This window comes from Castor canadensis, chromosome 4 (genome assembly GCF_047511655.1).
Source record: "Castor canadensis chromosome 4, mCasCan1.hap1v2, whole genome shotgun sequence".
Taxonomy (NCBI): Eukaryota; Metazoa; Chordata; class Mammalia; order Rodentia; family Castoridae; genus Castor; species Castor canadensis.
The window spans coordinates 22128955-22146565 of record NC_133389.1 but is presented as its reverse complement, the minus strand read 5'-3'; the positions used below and the strand labels follow the sequence as shown (position 1 = coordinate 22146565).

The 17611-nt window shown below is 37.3% G+C and overlaps 1 protein-coding gene across 4 annotated transcripts in view; it reads left to right on the top strand.

Moving 5' to 3' along the window:
• Rab27b (RAB27B, member RAS oncogene family) overlaps nucleotides 1–17611 on the top strand; it is a 152030-nt gene that overhangs the window by 122848 nt on the left and 11571 nt on the right. For 2 of the 4 annotated variants that reach the window (XM_074069791.1, XM_074069790.1), the window contains 2 exons: nucleotides 12486–12657; nucleotides 14171–14256. In XM_074069791.1, the coding sequence (XP_073925892.1) occupies nucleotides 12505–12657; nucleotides 14171–14256 (239 nt within the window). In that variant the 5' untranslated portion in view covers nucleotides 12486–12504. Of the gene's footprint in view, nucleotides 1–5483; nucleotides 5647–11203; nucleotides 11432–12485; nucleotides 12658–14170; nucleotides 14257–17611 lie in introns of those variants that run through there. The other 2 variants (XM_074069792.1, XM_074069789.1) reach the window with 2 other exon arrangements.

The following is a 17611-nucleotide window of genomic DNA, read 5'->3' as shown; positions in this document are numbered from 1 at the left end:
TGGAGATGGTGCCTCAGATGTTGTTCTGTAGTTGTCTCATCAAAGGGGACGCATAAAGTAGAACAAAACTACACACACACACACACACACACACACACATACAAAAAAACCAAAAAACCCCACCTAGTGTCCCAAGTTCAAGTGCAATACAGTTTCAGTAAGTTTTCTACTTGCAGGTGTAATTTGGTTGTTCTCTCATCAAAGGTAGAGAGAAAAAGAAAAAAAAGAGTCTGGAGACAGTTCTGAGAATGGTATCTGCATCTGTGGCTTGCCTGCCCACTGCTGTCAGCCTGCTATTGCTGGAGGCATTGTTTATGCAGATCTCTGGGGTGAGCTTAGCACTCACCTGGTCCCGCAGGCTTTGTTTGTTCAGAGTTCTCCTGTGTGGGAGCCTCTGCTACAAGCTTTCCCCTTTCCAAGTACTGGGAAGGGTGACACTGCACCTGCATTGTCAGGCCTGCATATTTATTTACAGTTCATGTGGGAAGTGGGTCTTCCCCCCTCTCCTGTGAAGTTTTCCTCCCACTGCCACTTTCACAAGCTTTCCTGCTCCTGATTACTGGGCAGTGCTGCTGCTCCTGCCAGCCACCATGTTTGTTTACAGTTCATGTGAGAAGTGGGTCTTCCCTCCTCTCCTGTGGAGTTTTCCTCCTTCCGCCACTCTCACAAGCTTCCCCGCTCCTGGTTGCTGGGCATGCGCCCCGCCCCCGCTCCCGCCAGAGCCTCTCCGGCCTGCCCGGCTTGTTTATTTACACTCCCGGGAAGGATTCCCTTCCCCCAATCTTCAGTGCTCAGGGTGCCCCACCCTCTTTCCAGCGTGTCTTTATTGCTCTTATTGCTTATTACTCAGTTTCTCTTTTTTTCCCGGGTGGAGGTCAGTCTGTCCAGGGGGCTATGCTGCTCTGGCTCAGGCTTGTCTGTGGGAGTACCGTGGTACCGTGAAGCTCACCTTGTCAGCTTCTTCCCAAGCCGGCTGGGCGAGGGCGACTGGTGGCCTGGGGGCCCTCCTGGTTTCTCCGTTTAACGTGAAGTGGAGATTCTCTGCACCAGCTGGAGGTGTGGAGGGGTCAAAGTTATGCCTTTTCTCAGTGATTATGCCTGCAAAGTGTGTCTCCGGCATCTCTCCAAGATTTCACTATAGGAGGCTCGCTTTCTGCTTCCTCCCTCTAGCTGCCATCTTGGAATCCCCTGGAACTTAAGTTTTATTAAGATGTAATTCATATGCCATGAAATCCATTCTTTCAAAATATGTACTGTAATTCTGTGGTTTTCATGCATTCACAAGGTTGTACTACCATCATCGTCTACATCCTGAACATCTTCAATAACCTGTACCCCATGTTGGTACCACCAGTGGTCAGTCATCATTCTCCCTCTCCCCAGCTCCTGGAAAACACTAATTTATATTCTGTCTCTATGGATTTATACATTCCGAACATTTCATGTAATTGGAACCATAAAATCTATGGCCTTTCACCTCTGGCTTTTTTTTTTTCACTTAAATATGATATAGCATGTACAAGTACTTCCTTCTCTAGTTGAACAACATTCCATGTATGGACAAACCACATTCAGTAAATGGACATTTGGATTGTTTCTAGTTTGGTGTTATTATAAATGATTCTGCTATGAGCATTCATATAAATATTTTGTATGGATATGTTTTATTTTGCTTAGGTATAAACATAGAAGTGGAATTATTGGGTCATATACTACATCTAGGTTTAAATTCTTGAGGAATTACCAAGTATTTTTCAAAGTGAACATACCATTTTTTACTTGCACCAATATCATAGGAAGATTCCGTTTTGCCACATCTTCATCAACTTTTGTTATTGACAATGCTTGTATTATAACCATCCTAGGGGATGGGAAGTTGTCTATCACTGTGGTTTGGATTTGTACTTTTCTAATAGCTATGGCTCTCTTAGTATCTTTCCATGGGCTGACCGGCCACTTGTTTTAGTCTTTGAAGAAATATCTGTCCAAAATCATTGCCCATTTTAAAAATAGGTTATTTATCTTTTTATTATCAAGTGGTAGGGACTGGCAGAGTGGCTCAAATGGTAAAAGCCTAGCAAGCTTGAGGCCCTGAGTTCAAACTCTGGTATCACCAAAAAAGAAAAAAATCAAGTGGTAAGAGTTCTTTATATTGTCTGGATACAAATCCTTTATCAGATATATGAATTGCAAATATTTTCACCCAGTCTTGGGCTTATATTTTTATGGTATATTTTCAAACTCTAAAGTTTCTATGTGTTTATTTTTTGTCACTTGTACTTTTGGTGTTGGATCTGTGAAACCATCACCTAATCCAAAATTAGGAAGTTTACTTGTATGTTTTCTTCTAAGAGCTTCATAGATTTAACTCTTACATTTAGGTCTATACTCCATTTTGAGCTACTTTTTCTATGTGGTGGCCTACCAGCTTTGTTAAAAAGACTCTTCTTTCCCCATTGAAGTGTCTTAACACCCTTGTCACAGTTGGTTATAAATATTAGAATTAAGAGTTTAAAAATAAATTCTGTTCCATTGATGTATGTGTCTATCCTTAGGAGTGTGCCATACTGTCACAATGACTATATCTGTGGTAAGTTTTGAAACTGGAAAGTATGAGCCTCCAACTTTGTTCTTTTTTTTAGTTAAGATTTTGAATTAAGTTTTAATTATTCTGTGTTCCCTGCATTTGCATATAAATTTTAAGATTAGCTTGTCATGTCTACAAAAAAGGCAGCTGAATTCTGATAGGGATAGAATTGACTCTATAGTGGTTTTTTTGTTGTTTGTTTGTTAGTTTTTTGGTTTTGTCTTAAGACAGAGTCTTGCTATATAACCCAGCCTGACCTCAAACTCACTATGTAACCTAGGCTGGCTTTGAATGCATGATCCTGCTGGCTTACTACCTCAACTTCTGGGACTGTAGGCTTGCATTTGCTCCACTTTGTAGTGTTGTTGAGTTGCTTTAAGATTAAATGCGTTAGGCTGGTGATGTATCTCAGTATGACAGCACTTGCCTGGAATGCATGAGGCCCTGAGTTTGGTCCCCAGTACTACAAAAAAAAAAAAGAAAATGTTTTAATCATTAGTACTTAGAATAATACCTAATACATAAAAAGACAATATGATGGTTGTTAGATATCATCATTTTATTATCATGTGAGTTGTTTCAAATATCTCTTTCCTATAATTTGGTACATTTGCTATTTTTGCTGCAATGGTGTTTTGTGTGTGTGGCATTTGTTTCTTCATGGTCAGTCATTTTCCTTTGATAAAAATTATTAATTTATGTGAAAATTATGTTAGGTGGTACATTTTATACAAATTGCAGAGTGTAAATCTTACCTATCTCGAGAAACAACCTTAAAATTCCACATCATAATGTATAGAGGCACAGGTAAGGTTTAGAGTTGCTATGTCCAGATATTGTGAGCTCTTTAACTTAAGAAGAGTATCTGAAGATTCTATTATTCAAAACCATAAAAAATCATTCTTTTGGTGTAAGGCATTGTGAATTAGACAAGAAGACAACATGATGTCATCAGTGTGAGCTGAATATGAGTATATACATTTAAAGCAAAAGTTCTTCTTTGAGATTCCACCTCACCCCTGTGAGAATAGCCATCATCAAAAACACCACTAACAACAGGTGTTGGTGAGGATGTGGGGGGAAAGGAACCCTCGTAAACTGCTGGTGGGAATGCAAGCTAGTGCAACCACTCTGGAAAAAAATTTGGAGACTTCTTAAAAAGCTAAACATTGATCTACCATATGATCCAGCAATCCCACTCCTGGGGATATACCCATAGGAATGTAACCCAGGTTACTCCAGAGGCACCTGCACACCCATGTTTATTGCAGCACTATTCACAATAGCCAAGTTATGGAAACAGCCAAGATGCTCCATTACTGATGAATGGATCAAGAAAATCTAGTATTTGTACACAATGGAATTTTACTCATCTATGAAGAAGAATGAAATCTTATCATTCACAAGTAAATGGATGGAACTGGAGAACACTATTCTGAGGTAGATTAGCCAGGCTCAGAAGACCAAAAATTGTATGTTCTCCCTCATATGTGGAGATCTAGGGCAAATACAGCATTGTGGTTGGACTTGGGTCATGTGATAAGGGGCAAGCACATACAGGAGGGATGAGGATAGGTAAGAAACCCAAAACATGAAAGTATTTGATATCCCCACTGCAGAGGAACTAATACAGAAACCTTAAAGTCATAGAGGTCAATATGAGAAGGTGACTAGGAAGTAGTGAAAAGGTCGGCTAGAGATTGATCAACTTGGGATGTAACACATGTGTACATGGAAGCAATGCTAGGAATCTCTCTGTATAGCTATCCTTATCTCAACTAGCAAAAACGCTTTTTCTGTCTTATTATTGCTTATGTCTTCTCTTCAACAAAATTAGAGAAAAGGGCAGAACAGGTTCTGCCTGGAAGTGGGGGGGTGGGGGGTAAGTTCTTCTTTGATTCATTTGTTCATTGGGTAGATAAATGTTAGCATTCACAGGACTACTTTTGGAGAATTTTGAGTAAAATACAAAACTACACTTTAGAGTTATAAGTAAGTTAGTGTTAAATGTTCATAATCATTTTTCATTGGACACACACACAAGTAAGTATGCAAGGCATCCTATTTGAAATAGGTGTCCTGTCCCCATGGCCCTATCTTAGCTACAACAACACCTGCTATTCAATTCTCTAAACATTAAAAAATAAAGACACCAGAAGTTGGATTATCAACATTATAGAAAATTTGCGTCAATGAAGATTTTATTGAAAAAGTAGAATCACTGTGAGTGATAGGGAATCAGAGATTTATTCATTAAATTAGACCGTATACAATTGCAGGAGCTAACAAGGCAGTCTATGCATACCTATGACTTTTAAGTCTTGTGTCACAGCTGAAGTCAGCACAACCAAGGTCAGGAAAACAAAAAAAGACATTAAGGGGAGGGGAGCAAAGTCGTGCCAAAGTCTATGAGGACACACTAGGATCCAGGAGGACAACTGGACTTGCTTATGTCTTTTATGACTTCAGTCCTTAATGGAATAGACAACTCTGTCAGAGAAGGTGGTGGCTTCCCATGGACCTATGGTCACCTTAGCCACAGCCTGACCCAGAACATACAGTGGGGTTGCACACATTTAGGTTCCCAGGAAGGCTGCAAAGTTCTCAATGCTCTTGCTCTCTCTTTCTTTCTCTCTCTCTCTCTCTCCTCTCTCCCTCCCTTGCCCCCTCCCTCCCTGTGTTTTATGCTATCAGCATTTCAAATTACAGTTACCTCAATTACATTATCCATAAATACAAGCTCTCCAAGAAAAAAGCTTGATGTAGTACTGTATTTTTCTTCCTGACCATTTGCTTGTCTGAAACCAAAAGCCTGAATTATTTTAACTAACGCTGAGATTTGGGTTTTGTCAAGTAAACAAGTGTTCTTTAGCAAACATCTACTAGGGGTTTGCTTGTGCACTTCAGAGGAAATCCTAGGCCTCTATGCTCATAGTTTTGTTTTTATTTTCTTTTTCTCCTTAGAAAAGTTCTACCTAGAACACCTGTCGATATTGTACTGCAACTGAAGACAAAATAGTTGTGTGCCAGGCTGACTCCTGCTGAATCGTAATCATCAAGTAGGAGGAAAACATATGAAAATCATTGATGTGAATGGATTGATACTAGTGACCGAGTGATTTAAAACTTGTCAGTTCAGTCAAAATGTCAGAGATCAACTATTTTCCAATTGTGATTACAAGTGTGCTTGGCACACTGTGGGGTTCCCTGAGCAAGTTTGGGTTCTAAACAATTAGATTCAGAATTCCAAGTCCACTGCAAATGGCTCTGCAGCACTATGTTGCTTGGGAGAGAGGAACGGGGAACGGGACTGAAACTGGAGAAGCACAGGAACCCATGGACTCTGACATTGTGGACGCGATTGAATTTAGAAGAGAGAAGTAGGACTAGAAAGAAAATTCTAAAGGAAAAATGAATGATAGAGAAAATAGCAGGTTTAATGGAGTGGAATATATTTTGAAAATGGAAACAAAATCTTGAGGGCTAGAAAACCAGTGCTTTTGGTTGATTTCTGAACCCTTCCACAAATAAGTAAAAATATACAGAATTAGAAATCTCAAATAAGAACTAAGTATTGAAACAGGGGGAACTTTAAAATTCATATGGGTGTAACTTATACCTTTGAATTCCTAGATGATGTGCTTAATATTCTAGCAAATTACAACTTTGAAATTTTAAATAAAATATGATTAGATAGATCAATTGCCAAAGAAGAAATAGAGAAGATAATTTGACCAGAAAAAGCCTCCCCAGAAAATCACCAGGAATAGATGTTGTCATATAGAAATTCTTTCAAACATTTACAAACCAGACAATCTCAGTAATATTTAAATAATTCCAGGACACAGAAGGAGACATTTTACATTATGTGAGTGAATACAATACAGAATCAAAGCTTGTTTCAAAAATTAAGACAAAGCTCACTCATGCATGTCAATGAAGCAATAAGATAAAATATAAGAAACAGACCTAAGAACACATAGAAAATGATGCATAATGAACAAGTGAAATTTATTTCAGAAATGTGAAAATAGTTTTATATAAGATAAGCTATTAAAATTGAGCTATGGATTTAAAAAAATCAGAAGATTGCCTCAATAGAAGAAAGAGCAAAAAATAAATCTACTGATACTAAGTCAGCCAGCATCTGGCTAAATGGGGGAACACTAGATAATTTCCAACTAAATTTGGGAATAAGGAAGCCCAGTATCCCTGTTTCTCTTTGTTTGACAACCTTATTTATAGTCATAATTAATACCAGTGGTGATAAAATGTAGAACTTCTTGTTTTACAGATATATTGAAATATCTATGAAAAATTTTATGCTGTCTGGTATTTTCTTTAAGATAATCTGATAGAGGGAGAGTTTTAAGGTTGATGGAAAAAGATTGGCGATGCATTGGTAACTTAGAAGCTGGGGATAGGTATTGGGTTATACCTTCATACTGCCTCAAATTTAGTGTACTTTTGAAATTTTCCATATTGAAAAGTCAAAACTAATATTTATGTGTATATAAAAGATACAGTAAAATAAACCAAGTACAAAAGATAATTTTAGAGAAATAATTATTCATTGGCTTAGATATGAGTTTAATACCTGTGAATAACAAAAACATGTCAGGGCTGACATTTCAATGTAAAGCCACTCTGTTGGAATTTCTACCCTTTACTTCCAGGGTAAGCTGAACTTCAGAGCATGATAAATTCTTGGTTTATCTCTATTATATTACAGACCTTAATCATAGATGAAATGAAAGAGATCCCTTCATTTTTAAAATAGATTTGGTTGTTCTAATAGACACATTGACCAATGTCAGATTAAGTAAAAGTTGTTCAGTTAAGTTGACATTGATTTATATTTGCAATTTAGTTTAAACCCTCTCTATAAAATCTCATCTATTAATTTTAAGCAGCCTCGAATAAAAATAAAATAACAATTAACTGTAATAAAACTTTCTAACAGAGAAAAAATGCTGTAGAATACACTAAATAAATTTTTTAAATTCCCTTTACTCAGAAACATGCCTTTTGTTCCATTGATGCATAGGCTGTAGATCCTAGTTCAGCTATCCATAATTTAATTCCAGCCTTGTGTACATCAAATGTGGTTATGGGAAGCAATATTTTAAGGTCAGTAAGTGGGGACCACCCTTAGGCTACCATTAAGTCAATGAAACACCTGCTATGAGTTTCACAAGTCAAAATGTACCTAGTGGAGCCTGACAGCCAATCAAGTAAAGACTAATGAGGAAATACTAAACATCTGTCTATCTTGTACTTGACAGCTTTATTTTGTTGAAATGATCTACACTGAATGTAAAGAAATATCACTCATATTTATTTGCCTATTACTTTAAGCAGTCCAAGGTGCCCTAAGCATAGTAAGTTTTTTTATTAATTTAATAAGGTAAAGTCACAAAGTCACACCTTGTCATGGCATTGTTGAGATTATTATCCTGTGGACCAGCAAAGAACAACAGGATCTACACAGACAAGGTCATTTATATATCATCTTAGCTCTTGTTAAGGTCCCTGCTAGACTGTAAGGAATGTGTATGCAAAGTCATGCAGATAAGAGGTGCTAGTAATGTGTGTTAGATGGGCAAATGGATGCTTTCTTGCAGGAGCCCTGTTCTGAGTCCTGACCTATTCAACTGACAACTTTATGTGCTATCAGCACAAATCTCATATTCAGAAAGGACAGTCCATGAGTGCTTTTTTTTTCCCCCAAGATTATTTGAAACTGTTTCTCTAAAGATAGAAGCATTCTATTTTGAGAAGATTTTTGTTCTCTTGTGCAACTAAAAATAGAAAAGTGTGATCAGGGACCCAGACCTGGAAAGAAACATAATGATCATTTTTTTCTAAACCCTCACCTCATAGAGAACAAAGAAAGATCCAAGTCCTGAATTTGGACCGACACCATTTCTGTCAATTGCTCACAAGATTAATTTCAGTCTCATAACATTTTACATTGACTTAGAGGAGCTTATACATATTTGTATACTCAACAAATATGTATTGAGCTTTTTCATATGCCAGCGACTTTGCTGGGTTGTGGGAATCCAGCAATGGGGAAAGGAGATTGTCTCTGCAGGAAAGGACTTTATAGCACAAGAGTAGGTGGAACTGGGTAGGGGAAGAAGGATTCACAGGCAGCTCAGTTGAATATTCTAGCAGTGAAAATAATGTTTCTCCCCAAATGGAGGAGAAAATTCTCTTCCTCTATTGAACAAAACATTTCTATTTTGTATCTAACACATTTTTCATTTTTAGTTATAATAAACAAGAGTCATAGATTTTCCTTAGTTAGAAAGTTGAATAAGAACTGAGATTAAAAAATTGGCTGGGTATTGGTGGCTCACACCTGTAATCCTAGTTACTCAGGAGGCAGAGATCCAAAGGATTACAGTTTGAAGCCAACCCAGAAAAGTAGTTCGTGAGATCCTATCTTGAAAATACCCAACATAAAACAGGGCTGGTGGATTGGCTCTAGTGGTAGAGCACCTGCCTAGAAAGAGTGAGGCCCTGAGTTCAAACCCTGATATTGCCAAATAAATAAATTGTAATACAACTTTCTAACAGAAAAAATAATGCTATAGAATATACTAAACAAGATTTTTTTCTGAAAGAATATTTCCTTCATACTGATGGAAGTCATATATAGTCTCTGCGTATGACTTTTTATCAGAATACTGAAGGGCTAGACATGTGATTACTTGAGTTTCCTTGAACCTTTAAGACTTGTCATTCAAGAGAGTCTCATGAGTGTGATGTATTTCAATGCCTCTTCTCTCCCCAGCCCTTTGCCATTCCAGGAAAGTCTCTGGGGATGCCTTCAGTATCCCTTAGTCGTCTTGGCTCTGTGTCATGGCTGTGACACTGTGATATGGACTGAGTCAGATGTATTCCCTGAAATGCTGTGATCTTCTGGAATTTTCTTTCTTTCACATGCACAGAACAAAGAACTGACAAAACCATCAATCTTTGGGCAGGAATACACAATGCTGTTAAACATGTCTGCTTTTGATCCTTCCCAAATCAATTATTAGTTCAGAAACCCTTGTTAACACTTTTATTTTTCTTTGGGGGTTGTGTTTACCATGCCAAGGGTGGAATATCACATGATTTTAGGGCTCAGAAAAATCACATAGTAATAAAAGAGGAACTAAACCAAATACCAAAAATATATACAGAGAGAGAGAGAGAGAGAGAGAGAGAGAGAGAGAAGTACTAAGTTTTCAAAAGAAAATTGAAGGTGAACTTTATCAAACTTAGCTTAATATGTCAAATAGAATATTACAGATATCAAATGTAAGTCTTCCACAGTATCAAACTTTGCATTCCTTTTGTGTGGTGTTTGAATTAAATACCACAGACTATTCACATCCCTTTATTTACAGAAAACAGGCAGTGTGGGCCAGAGGGAAACTGACTCATGTTCACCCTCATTGCTTACTCTAGATTAGATCTTGACTAAGAGGCAACCCCAGTATTGCCCCGGGCAGGTTTGTACACACATAACAGAGGGCAAACTGGCGGCCAGTCAGGAATACATGGTAGGTCATGTAGTTGGCAAGTGGTTAATAGTCCTTTTCTTCTAGTATGAAGAAATGCTCCATGCAATGCTCCTGAATGCTCTTCTCCTGACTCCTCCCTATGCTATAAGAGACTTTACTAAGTCTCTTGATTACTGCAGTTCATGAAGGTCACTGCTTTATTTGAAATAAAAGCACAGTAACAATTTAACTTATTTGTCAGTCATGTTCTGTCTTGCAAAATTACATTGTATTTTCTTACACCCATGCTTAACTCATAAGTGTATCCATGCCTTGTCAGAAGCTTCATTAGGAATTTTGTCTTTTCATTTTTTTATCTTTGGGCCTACCATTATGTATTGAAAGTATTTCACCGGTCTTGTTCAAGAGTTAGCCCTTCTTGATACTGTCACACACAAAAAAATACAAAACAACATAGTTAACGCTGCAAAATTCATATAGTTTGCTGATGCATCCTTTTGACAACATTCTTTTCATTGTCCCAGAGAACCACAGTATTCTCCAACTTTATATTCTACTTAAGCAGCCAGTGGCTTCAATTTTAGCTCCCCACACCCATCAGTAAGACTTGTACCTGGGGAAGAATTTGACTTTAGTTACTTTTTTGTTAGAATAAATTTAAGCTCTTTCTTTCCCTGAGAGAATTAGTAATTTGATCCAATTCTACTAGTGAGATGATAGGTGTTGTCATCCTCAAAAACAGTTTCACATGAGTGAGTTTTGGTAGGGAGAGAGAAAGCAGAGTGATGGCGATGATAGGTTTCCAGTGGGGTGACTACCAGCATAGTATACTTTGGCAGCCATCTCTTCTAGCAATCCATTTGGCCCAGACTGGGAGAAGCAACATCTTCAACTATAAAGTCTCGGTGAGACATTTAGAACCAGCCAAACTTGGAACTAGCCACTTCTAACACAGACATTTTCCAAGAATTCCACACAAATAGTTATCTGTATCCTTTAATTAATACAGAGATTTGAATTCAGGGCCTTATACTCACTAGGGAGGTGCTCTACCACTTGAGCCATGCTCCCAGCCCCTTTTTGCTTTATTTTTCAGGTAGGGTCTATGTTTATGCCAGGGTCAGCCTGGACTACAATCCTCCTGTTTATGATTCTCGCATCCCTGGAATGACAACAGCCCATGACCATGCCCAGGTTTTTATTGGTTGAGATGGTGGGCTGATCTCAAACTATGATCTTTCCAATCTCTGTCTCCTGTGTACGAAATTTAATTTTAATCACTGCAGAACTCTTGAAGAATAATGTGTTTCCAGGATCTTCTTAGGTGAGAAAATATTTTTTTATATAATAATGAGAACAACTTTTTCAATTTTAGAAAATTCTTCATGGGCCTTCCTCTACATAGGATATGACAAACTCTCATTTCTATAACCTGTGAATCAGAAAATTGTAAATATAAGATGGCTTTCCTAAACTGAACAGTGAAAATGTCACCCACGATAGGTGACAGAGGTGTCATTCAAATGTGTGTCCTGGTATTCCTGGCATAACCAGTGCCAAGAATTTTAAGTTTGTCCTCACTTGTCATAGTCACTGTAACCACAGAGTTAATAAAGCTGAGGCAGTAGAGGTCAGTGCACTGGAAGAGGAGACAAGTGATGTCGTTTCTCTGGACAGGAGAAATACTAGCAGAATGACTGTAACTGTACCTTGCAATGACTCTTCTTTTCCAAAGCCTGGAAAATATACAACTATGTAGCCAAATACAGATTTGCCAATGAAGAACAGAGGCTTTGGTGTTTCAAAACAGAAGATTTCTAAACGCTGCTTTTGAAATGATTTCAAGTCAATGTTTCTTAAGGTTGTCATACTAGTTGTTAAATTTTTAAAACTAAAAAGGAATGTTTTATCTATACAGAAAAGAAAGCTCCTCTTGCATGGTTAAATGCAAAATATACCCCTAAGCTTTTCTCTTCTACTAGCCATATAATTTCAGCCTCTCCCTGGCATTTCTGCTTCATCTTGCACTGGAATTTTTATTCCTGTGATTCTCTCTTCTTCCTAGTGTCATCCTCCTAATCCCAAAAAGGGTATTGATTTTAAAACAAAAGTGACCTTTTAATTTAAGTGTCTCCATTGTTGTGGCAATGGCTATTTTGCATATTGTTCCATATTAAGTAGTAAAAAGAGTTTTACTGAGTGAAATGATAGATAAGCCCACACCCCTGAAGCTACTTTGATCAGGTTAATTTAGAATTTGGCACAACAGAGACATCTGATGTTTTTAATCCTGTCAATAAAATATATGCTGTACTTTGATAAGAAGCAAAGGAAAACAACTACACTCATAACATACTTTTCCTTCCTTTCTTACACAGGCCCACCAAGACCATCACTATGACCGATGGGGACTATGATTATCTGATTAAACTCCTGGCTCTTGGAGACTCAGGGGTGGGAAAGACAACATTTCTTTATAGATACACAGATAATAAATTCAATCCCAAATTCATCACTACAGTAGGAATAGATTTTCGGGAAAAACGTGTGGTGAGTTTTTAACCATACTGCTAACTTTGCTAAGTATCCCCCTGTATAAAATAAGAATTAGGAAGTTGTGTTTATTGTACTTTAAAGTGTCTTGCCTTTTATCACATGAAGCTTATAACTTAACTTTGGAATATCACCTACTAGTATTTCAACTATAAATAATATTTGGATAAAAATATTAAGTGACACTTTCTTGTCTTCAAAAGTATACAAGGGCAAGTAAAATAATTGATTTGGGAGATTTGTATAGTGTTTTTCTATGAATTCTTAAGGAATCTTTTAAAACTGGAGTTTTTTCAGAATCTAGAAACATTAACTCTTTGAGTTATTTTCCTCAGTAAAGCTAGTGTTCATATCCTTACTCCTAACAAAGGTTAAAAGTATGATTGGCAGATAGCTGGAACTAAGCTTGAAGATTTCTTGCTGCATTGTTATTTATGTGTAGCCTCAGCCATCAATCACTGGCTTATTATGAACAGAATGTGAGACCAATCCACGCTATTTTCCAAGATAAGGGAGTTTAAGTGAGATTCACAACCACTTCCTTCTCCTATGCTAGACGCTAATGACAGGAAGGAGGATATTGTGACATGTGAGACGTGTACCATAGGCACATAAACTTGGCCAGATTTACTGCCACCCAAGGTATTCTTGACTGCCGAGATGGCTGTGGCTTCCAATTGATGTCACAAATCTACTCATTCCTTGAAAATTTGGAGGAAAAAAACCCCCAATAATGGAAATGTTTTGTGAAAGGCCATTGCTTGAGCAATTGAATTGTATTCTGTAGCTTATCAGATATTCATTCATTGTAGAATAGTTTTACCACATTCCAGGATTATCCTGACTTATTCCCTCTCTAGTACTCCCGCTAATCTGGCCACATATCCTTGTAAATTTTTCCCTTTAGAAATTTTTGCTAAATCATTAAACTTATATAAAAAGACATCAAAGAAGCAGCTAGTAAAGGAAGACTTGAAATGTCCTGAATCAACTTGGAGAAATTCTGTGTACATGTTATAGCTTGGTTGTTTTGAAAGTCCATTTTGCATTAAAGATATTCAGGTATTTGTAAAGTAAATTTTTGTTTAAAAAAATGCATTCACATCTATTATTTTCTTGCAGTTTGTAGCAACTCTGTAAAGTAGGAAAGGATTATGGGTCTCAATTTACAGATAAGAAAATTAAGCTCAAAGAAATTAAATGAGGAGTTAGTATTTGAACCTAGAACTTTCATCCTAAGTCTGATGTTTGCTGCCTCCGTGAAGAAATGACAGAATGTGTCTAATTTAATTTTACAGTATGCCTAAATTGTGTTGAAAACCATACTTGTATTTGACATTTAAAAGTGAGATATATGTGATAACTTCTGGGATAAAATAGAGCAAATATTTATTCTGCACTATGAACTTTGATTATAGTAATCAAGAAAAAACATGCTGAATGAAACCCGAGAATTAGAATGTTAACAAAATGCAAACCAATATTAACTGAAGGGAATTGTGTTTTTCAGGTTTACAATACACAAGGACCAAATGGATCTTCAGGGAAAGCATTTAAGGTACATCTGCAGCTTTGGGACACCGCAGGACAAGAAAGGTAATAGGAAATCATTTTGTTTCTAGCTATATCTACCTTATAAAAACTTATTTTAAATGAATTCTGCATGTGAACTACCAAAAACAAATGATAAGCAACTCTTCTGGTTTTAAAATAAACATTTGTATCAAGAGATAAAAGTAAATGGTTTCTGGTTAGTTAACCATAATTAGTCTGGTATAGTTCATGCAAATTACAAAAATTAGATTTAACTAAGTCTTTGTACTTCCTAGTAGGAAGAAACTTCTCCAGATTTACTTGAATGAAGACGGAAAATTAACACTGTTGTAACTGCTACTTGAAGAGGGAGTTGAAGAAAGAGTGTTCAGACCTTTCTTGTCTATTTCTGTTCTTTCACACAATCTCTGTCCCATGCTGGGTGATTGGCTTTGCTCACTCACAATCTGATCACATCATTGCCCTTCATCTAGAATCTTCAACTTCCTTCCCACCTTTCCTGATCCTCTCCTAACACAGACCTGTCTCAAATTCCATCTCCTGCATGAAGGCTGTCTGAACACTCCCTTTCTTTTGTGCCTTCTGACACCTAATCTACCACCCTAAAGTCACTAAATTATTATTACTACCTTGTAATAACACACATCTTCTATTTTTAACTCTAACTGCTCTTCATTGATTCAATTGTAATCTTCTCCTCCTAAGAAAATTATGAGCTGGATAAGGGCAGAGACCTTGCCCAGTTTTTCAACATCATCCCTGGTGCAATGTCTAAGGAAATAGATAGTACACAGTAGTGTTGGTTGCTTAGAGCCAGGGTTATTATCACATTATTCAAAGAAAATATATTTCTTTGGGATCTAAGATTTCAATGCTAAAGACCCAAAACTAATAAAGCTTTTTAATATTAGATTATATAAAAGTAGCAATTGTTTGGCAGCAAAGATATTTAGAAGGCACATACCTCCAAATTCTGCATCATATGTCTTAGAATGCTTATGCTTGTAAATACTTCCATTTTTGAACTGCATCCAAAATGTTCTCGCGTTCAGTGAGTGTAAATGCCAGGGGAGGTGCTGGGCCTTCTCTGTTAGCTTTTTTGACTATGAATTCCATTCACACACACCCATCAACACTGTCGGTTCTTCTAAAGTCATTCTTCACAAGAGTTTCTGTTCATGTGTCAGTTTTGTTGTCACAAAGATGTATGTTTTATAGACCAATTTAATACATTTTTGAAGAAGTAATAGGAGAAAATGTGGTTCCCATATGTTCTCACACATGATATGTCAGCCTAGCGTGATGGCAGACTTCTCTCATCTGTCCCCTTAAGACAGCTGTGCTACTGGGGAAATGGAGAACACTAGGGGCATCTTTGTAACAAGTGGGTTATTCATCCCTTGAGAATTTTGTATTCTGTATTTATAAGGTGTAGCTAAGCAACATGATAAACAGTGCTTCACACCTCAGCCCTATGTCTCAGGACATCTGGCAATACAATCCATGTAAGGTAATGGTTATTGATAAAAGTCACATCATGGGAAAAATGAAGAACACATGATCCTTATGTAAACCTAAAGGATTCAGAACACAGCCTTTAGTGCCCAGTAAGTGAGAAAGAACAATAAGGTGCCTGACTTTGGGACTGGTTTCTTTATGTGGTCTTAGCTTTTCTCACCCCTGTTGAATCAATAGATAAAAATGACATAGGGAAGGATGTATGAAAATGAAAATCAATTACTTTTGCCATTGGGAAGACTGGAAAGTAACAAGGATACTGGGTAAATCATTATAGGGTATAAGCCTGCTCCTGAGCAAGTGTTTTTATCTATGTCATTAAAAATGAAGATGTGTTTGCCTTAATCAGATTACTACAACAGCATGTTTTGGAGTGACTTTGTTATGAGTTGTGGGCAGTGAGAGGCATTGGGGACAACATAGGGTTGTCCTCAAATAACACACACACACAGAGAGAGAGAGAGAAAACACAGAGCAGTTTTCTTAGTCACATCACTATTGTACTTAAAGAAGAGACAATTTTGTGGTTAGAGCTAATTTCCAAAGAGAGAACTGTCCAATAAGAGCACTATAATCAATGTGAGCTCTTAGACAATGGCAGAAACAGATCCACAAGAAAAAAAAAAGGAGGAAACTATATTCTATAGTTTTAGATCTTGAGAATGCCCTACAAAAGAAATCCTACTTTGGGAATAAATTGTAGTTAAATTATTTCTTTCCCTCTGCTTAAGAATTCAAAGTATCATTCTCTATTAAAGTCACTTTAAATCTTTAATAATTTTGTATCTTTTACTAGTCACTATCTTTCTCTTATTTTAATTTAAAAATATGTTGTAAGTAAAAACAACATGTTCTGGACTATGAAAATATAATAGGTAGCAAACTAGAAACACAGCTCCTTTTCTCCTTGGAGTTTACAGAGTAGGGTGGAAGTTGAACAATAATTAATTGCAAGATAGCCCTAGTAATGGGGAAACAAAACAGTAAGCGAGCCCACCAAGAGGAAGTCATCACCCAGAAGGCCACTGGGGGAAGAGGTATTTCCCCTGCTGCCATTTTGTTTATACCCACACACAATGTATTCATGTGTTAGCCAGGCTAAAAGATGAATAGGAAGAAGAAGAATCATTAATATGAGAACCCACAGAGGAGAGTAAACTTTCTTAGAACTAAGAGAAGATCAGCCTGGCTACGGGTAGTCAAGGGAAACAAGGATCCTACAGAGCTTAATAAGGAGTTCAGAGAGTCTCTTAAGAGGCATGGCTAATCATTAAAATGTTGTTAGTAGGGGACTGATATAATCCATAGGAAGAACTGGATACAGGAAACCTAATAAGAAGGCTGTTGAAGTCATGCAGCTGAGAGATAATGGCTCTGAAACTATCACAGTGACAGGGTAGATGGACAGAAATGAGCAAGTCAAGAAGTACGCGTTGATCATGTGCAGCAGATGAAGGGAAAGGACATGTGCCATCAGGAGGATGAAGATGTACTGATGGATAAAGCAATTGGGGAGGGGCCATCTTGCATTTATCCTCTAGGAGGAAACGTCCAAGGAATTAGGCACATGGTATGAAGGATAGGAAACACCTAGATCTGCAAATTTTGGGTTCCTCAACATAGAGACTATAATTGAGCTCAGGAAGTAAATGAACTCATCCAATGAATGCACATAAAATGAGAGGTCAGGAGTAGAGAAGACCAACAAGAGGATCTACAAAATAGGATAAAATAGTAGTTCGAAAATTAGGACATTCAGGATATACTTCTCTATTTCAAAGCTACATGCCTTTCAGAAAAGCCATAGTCAAATTCAAAGCCTCTTCTGGTCCTTGGGTGTGGTCCCAGTTTTGCCAATTGCTAATGTCTAAGTGGATCT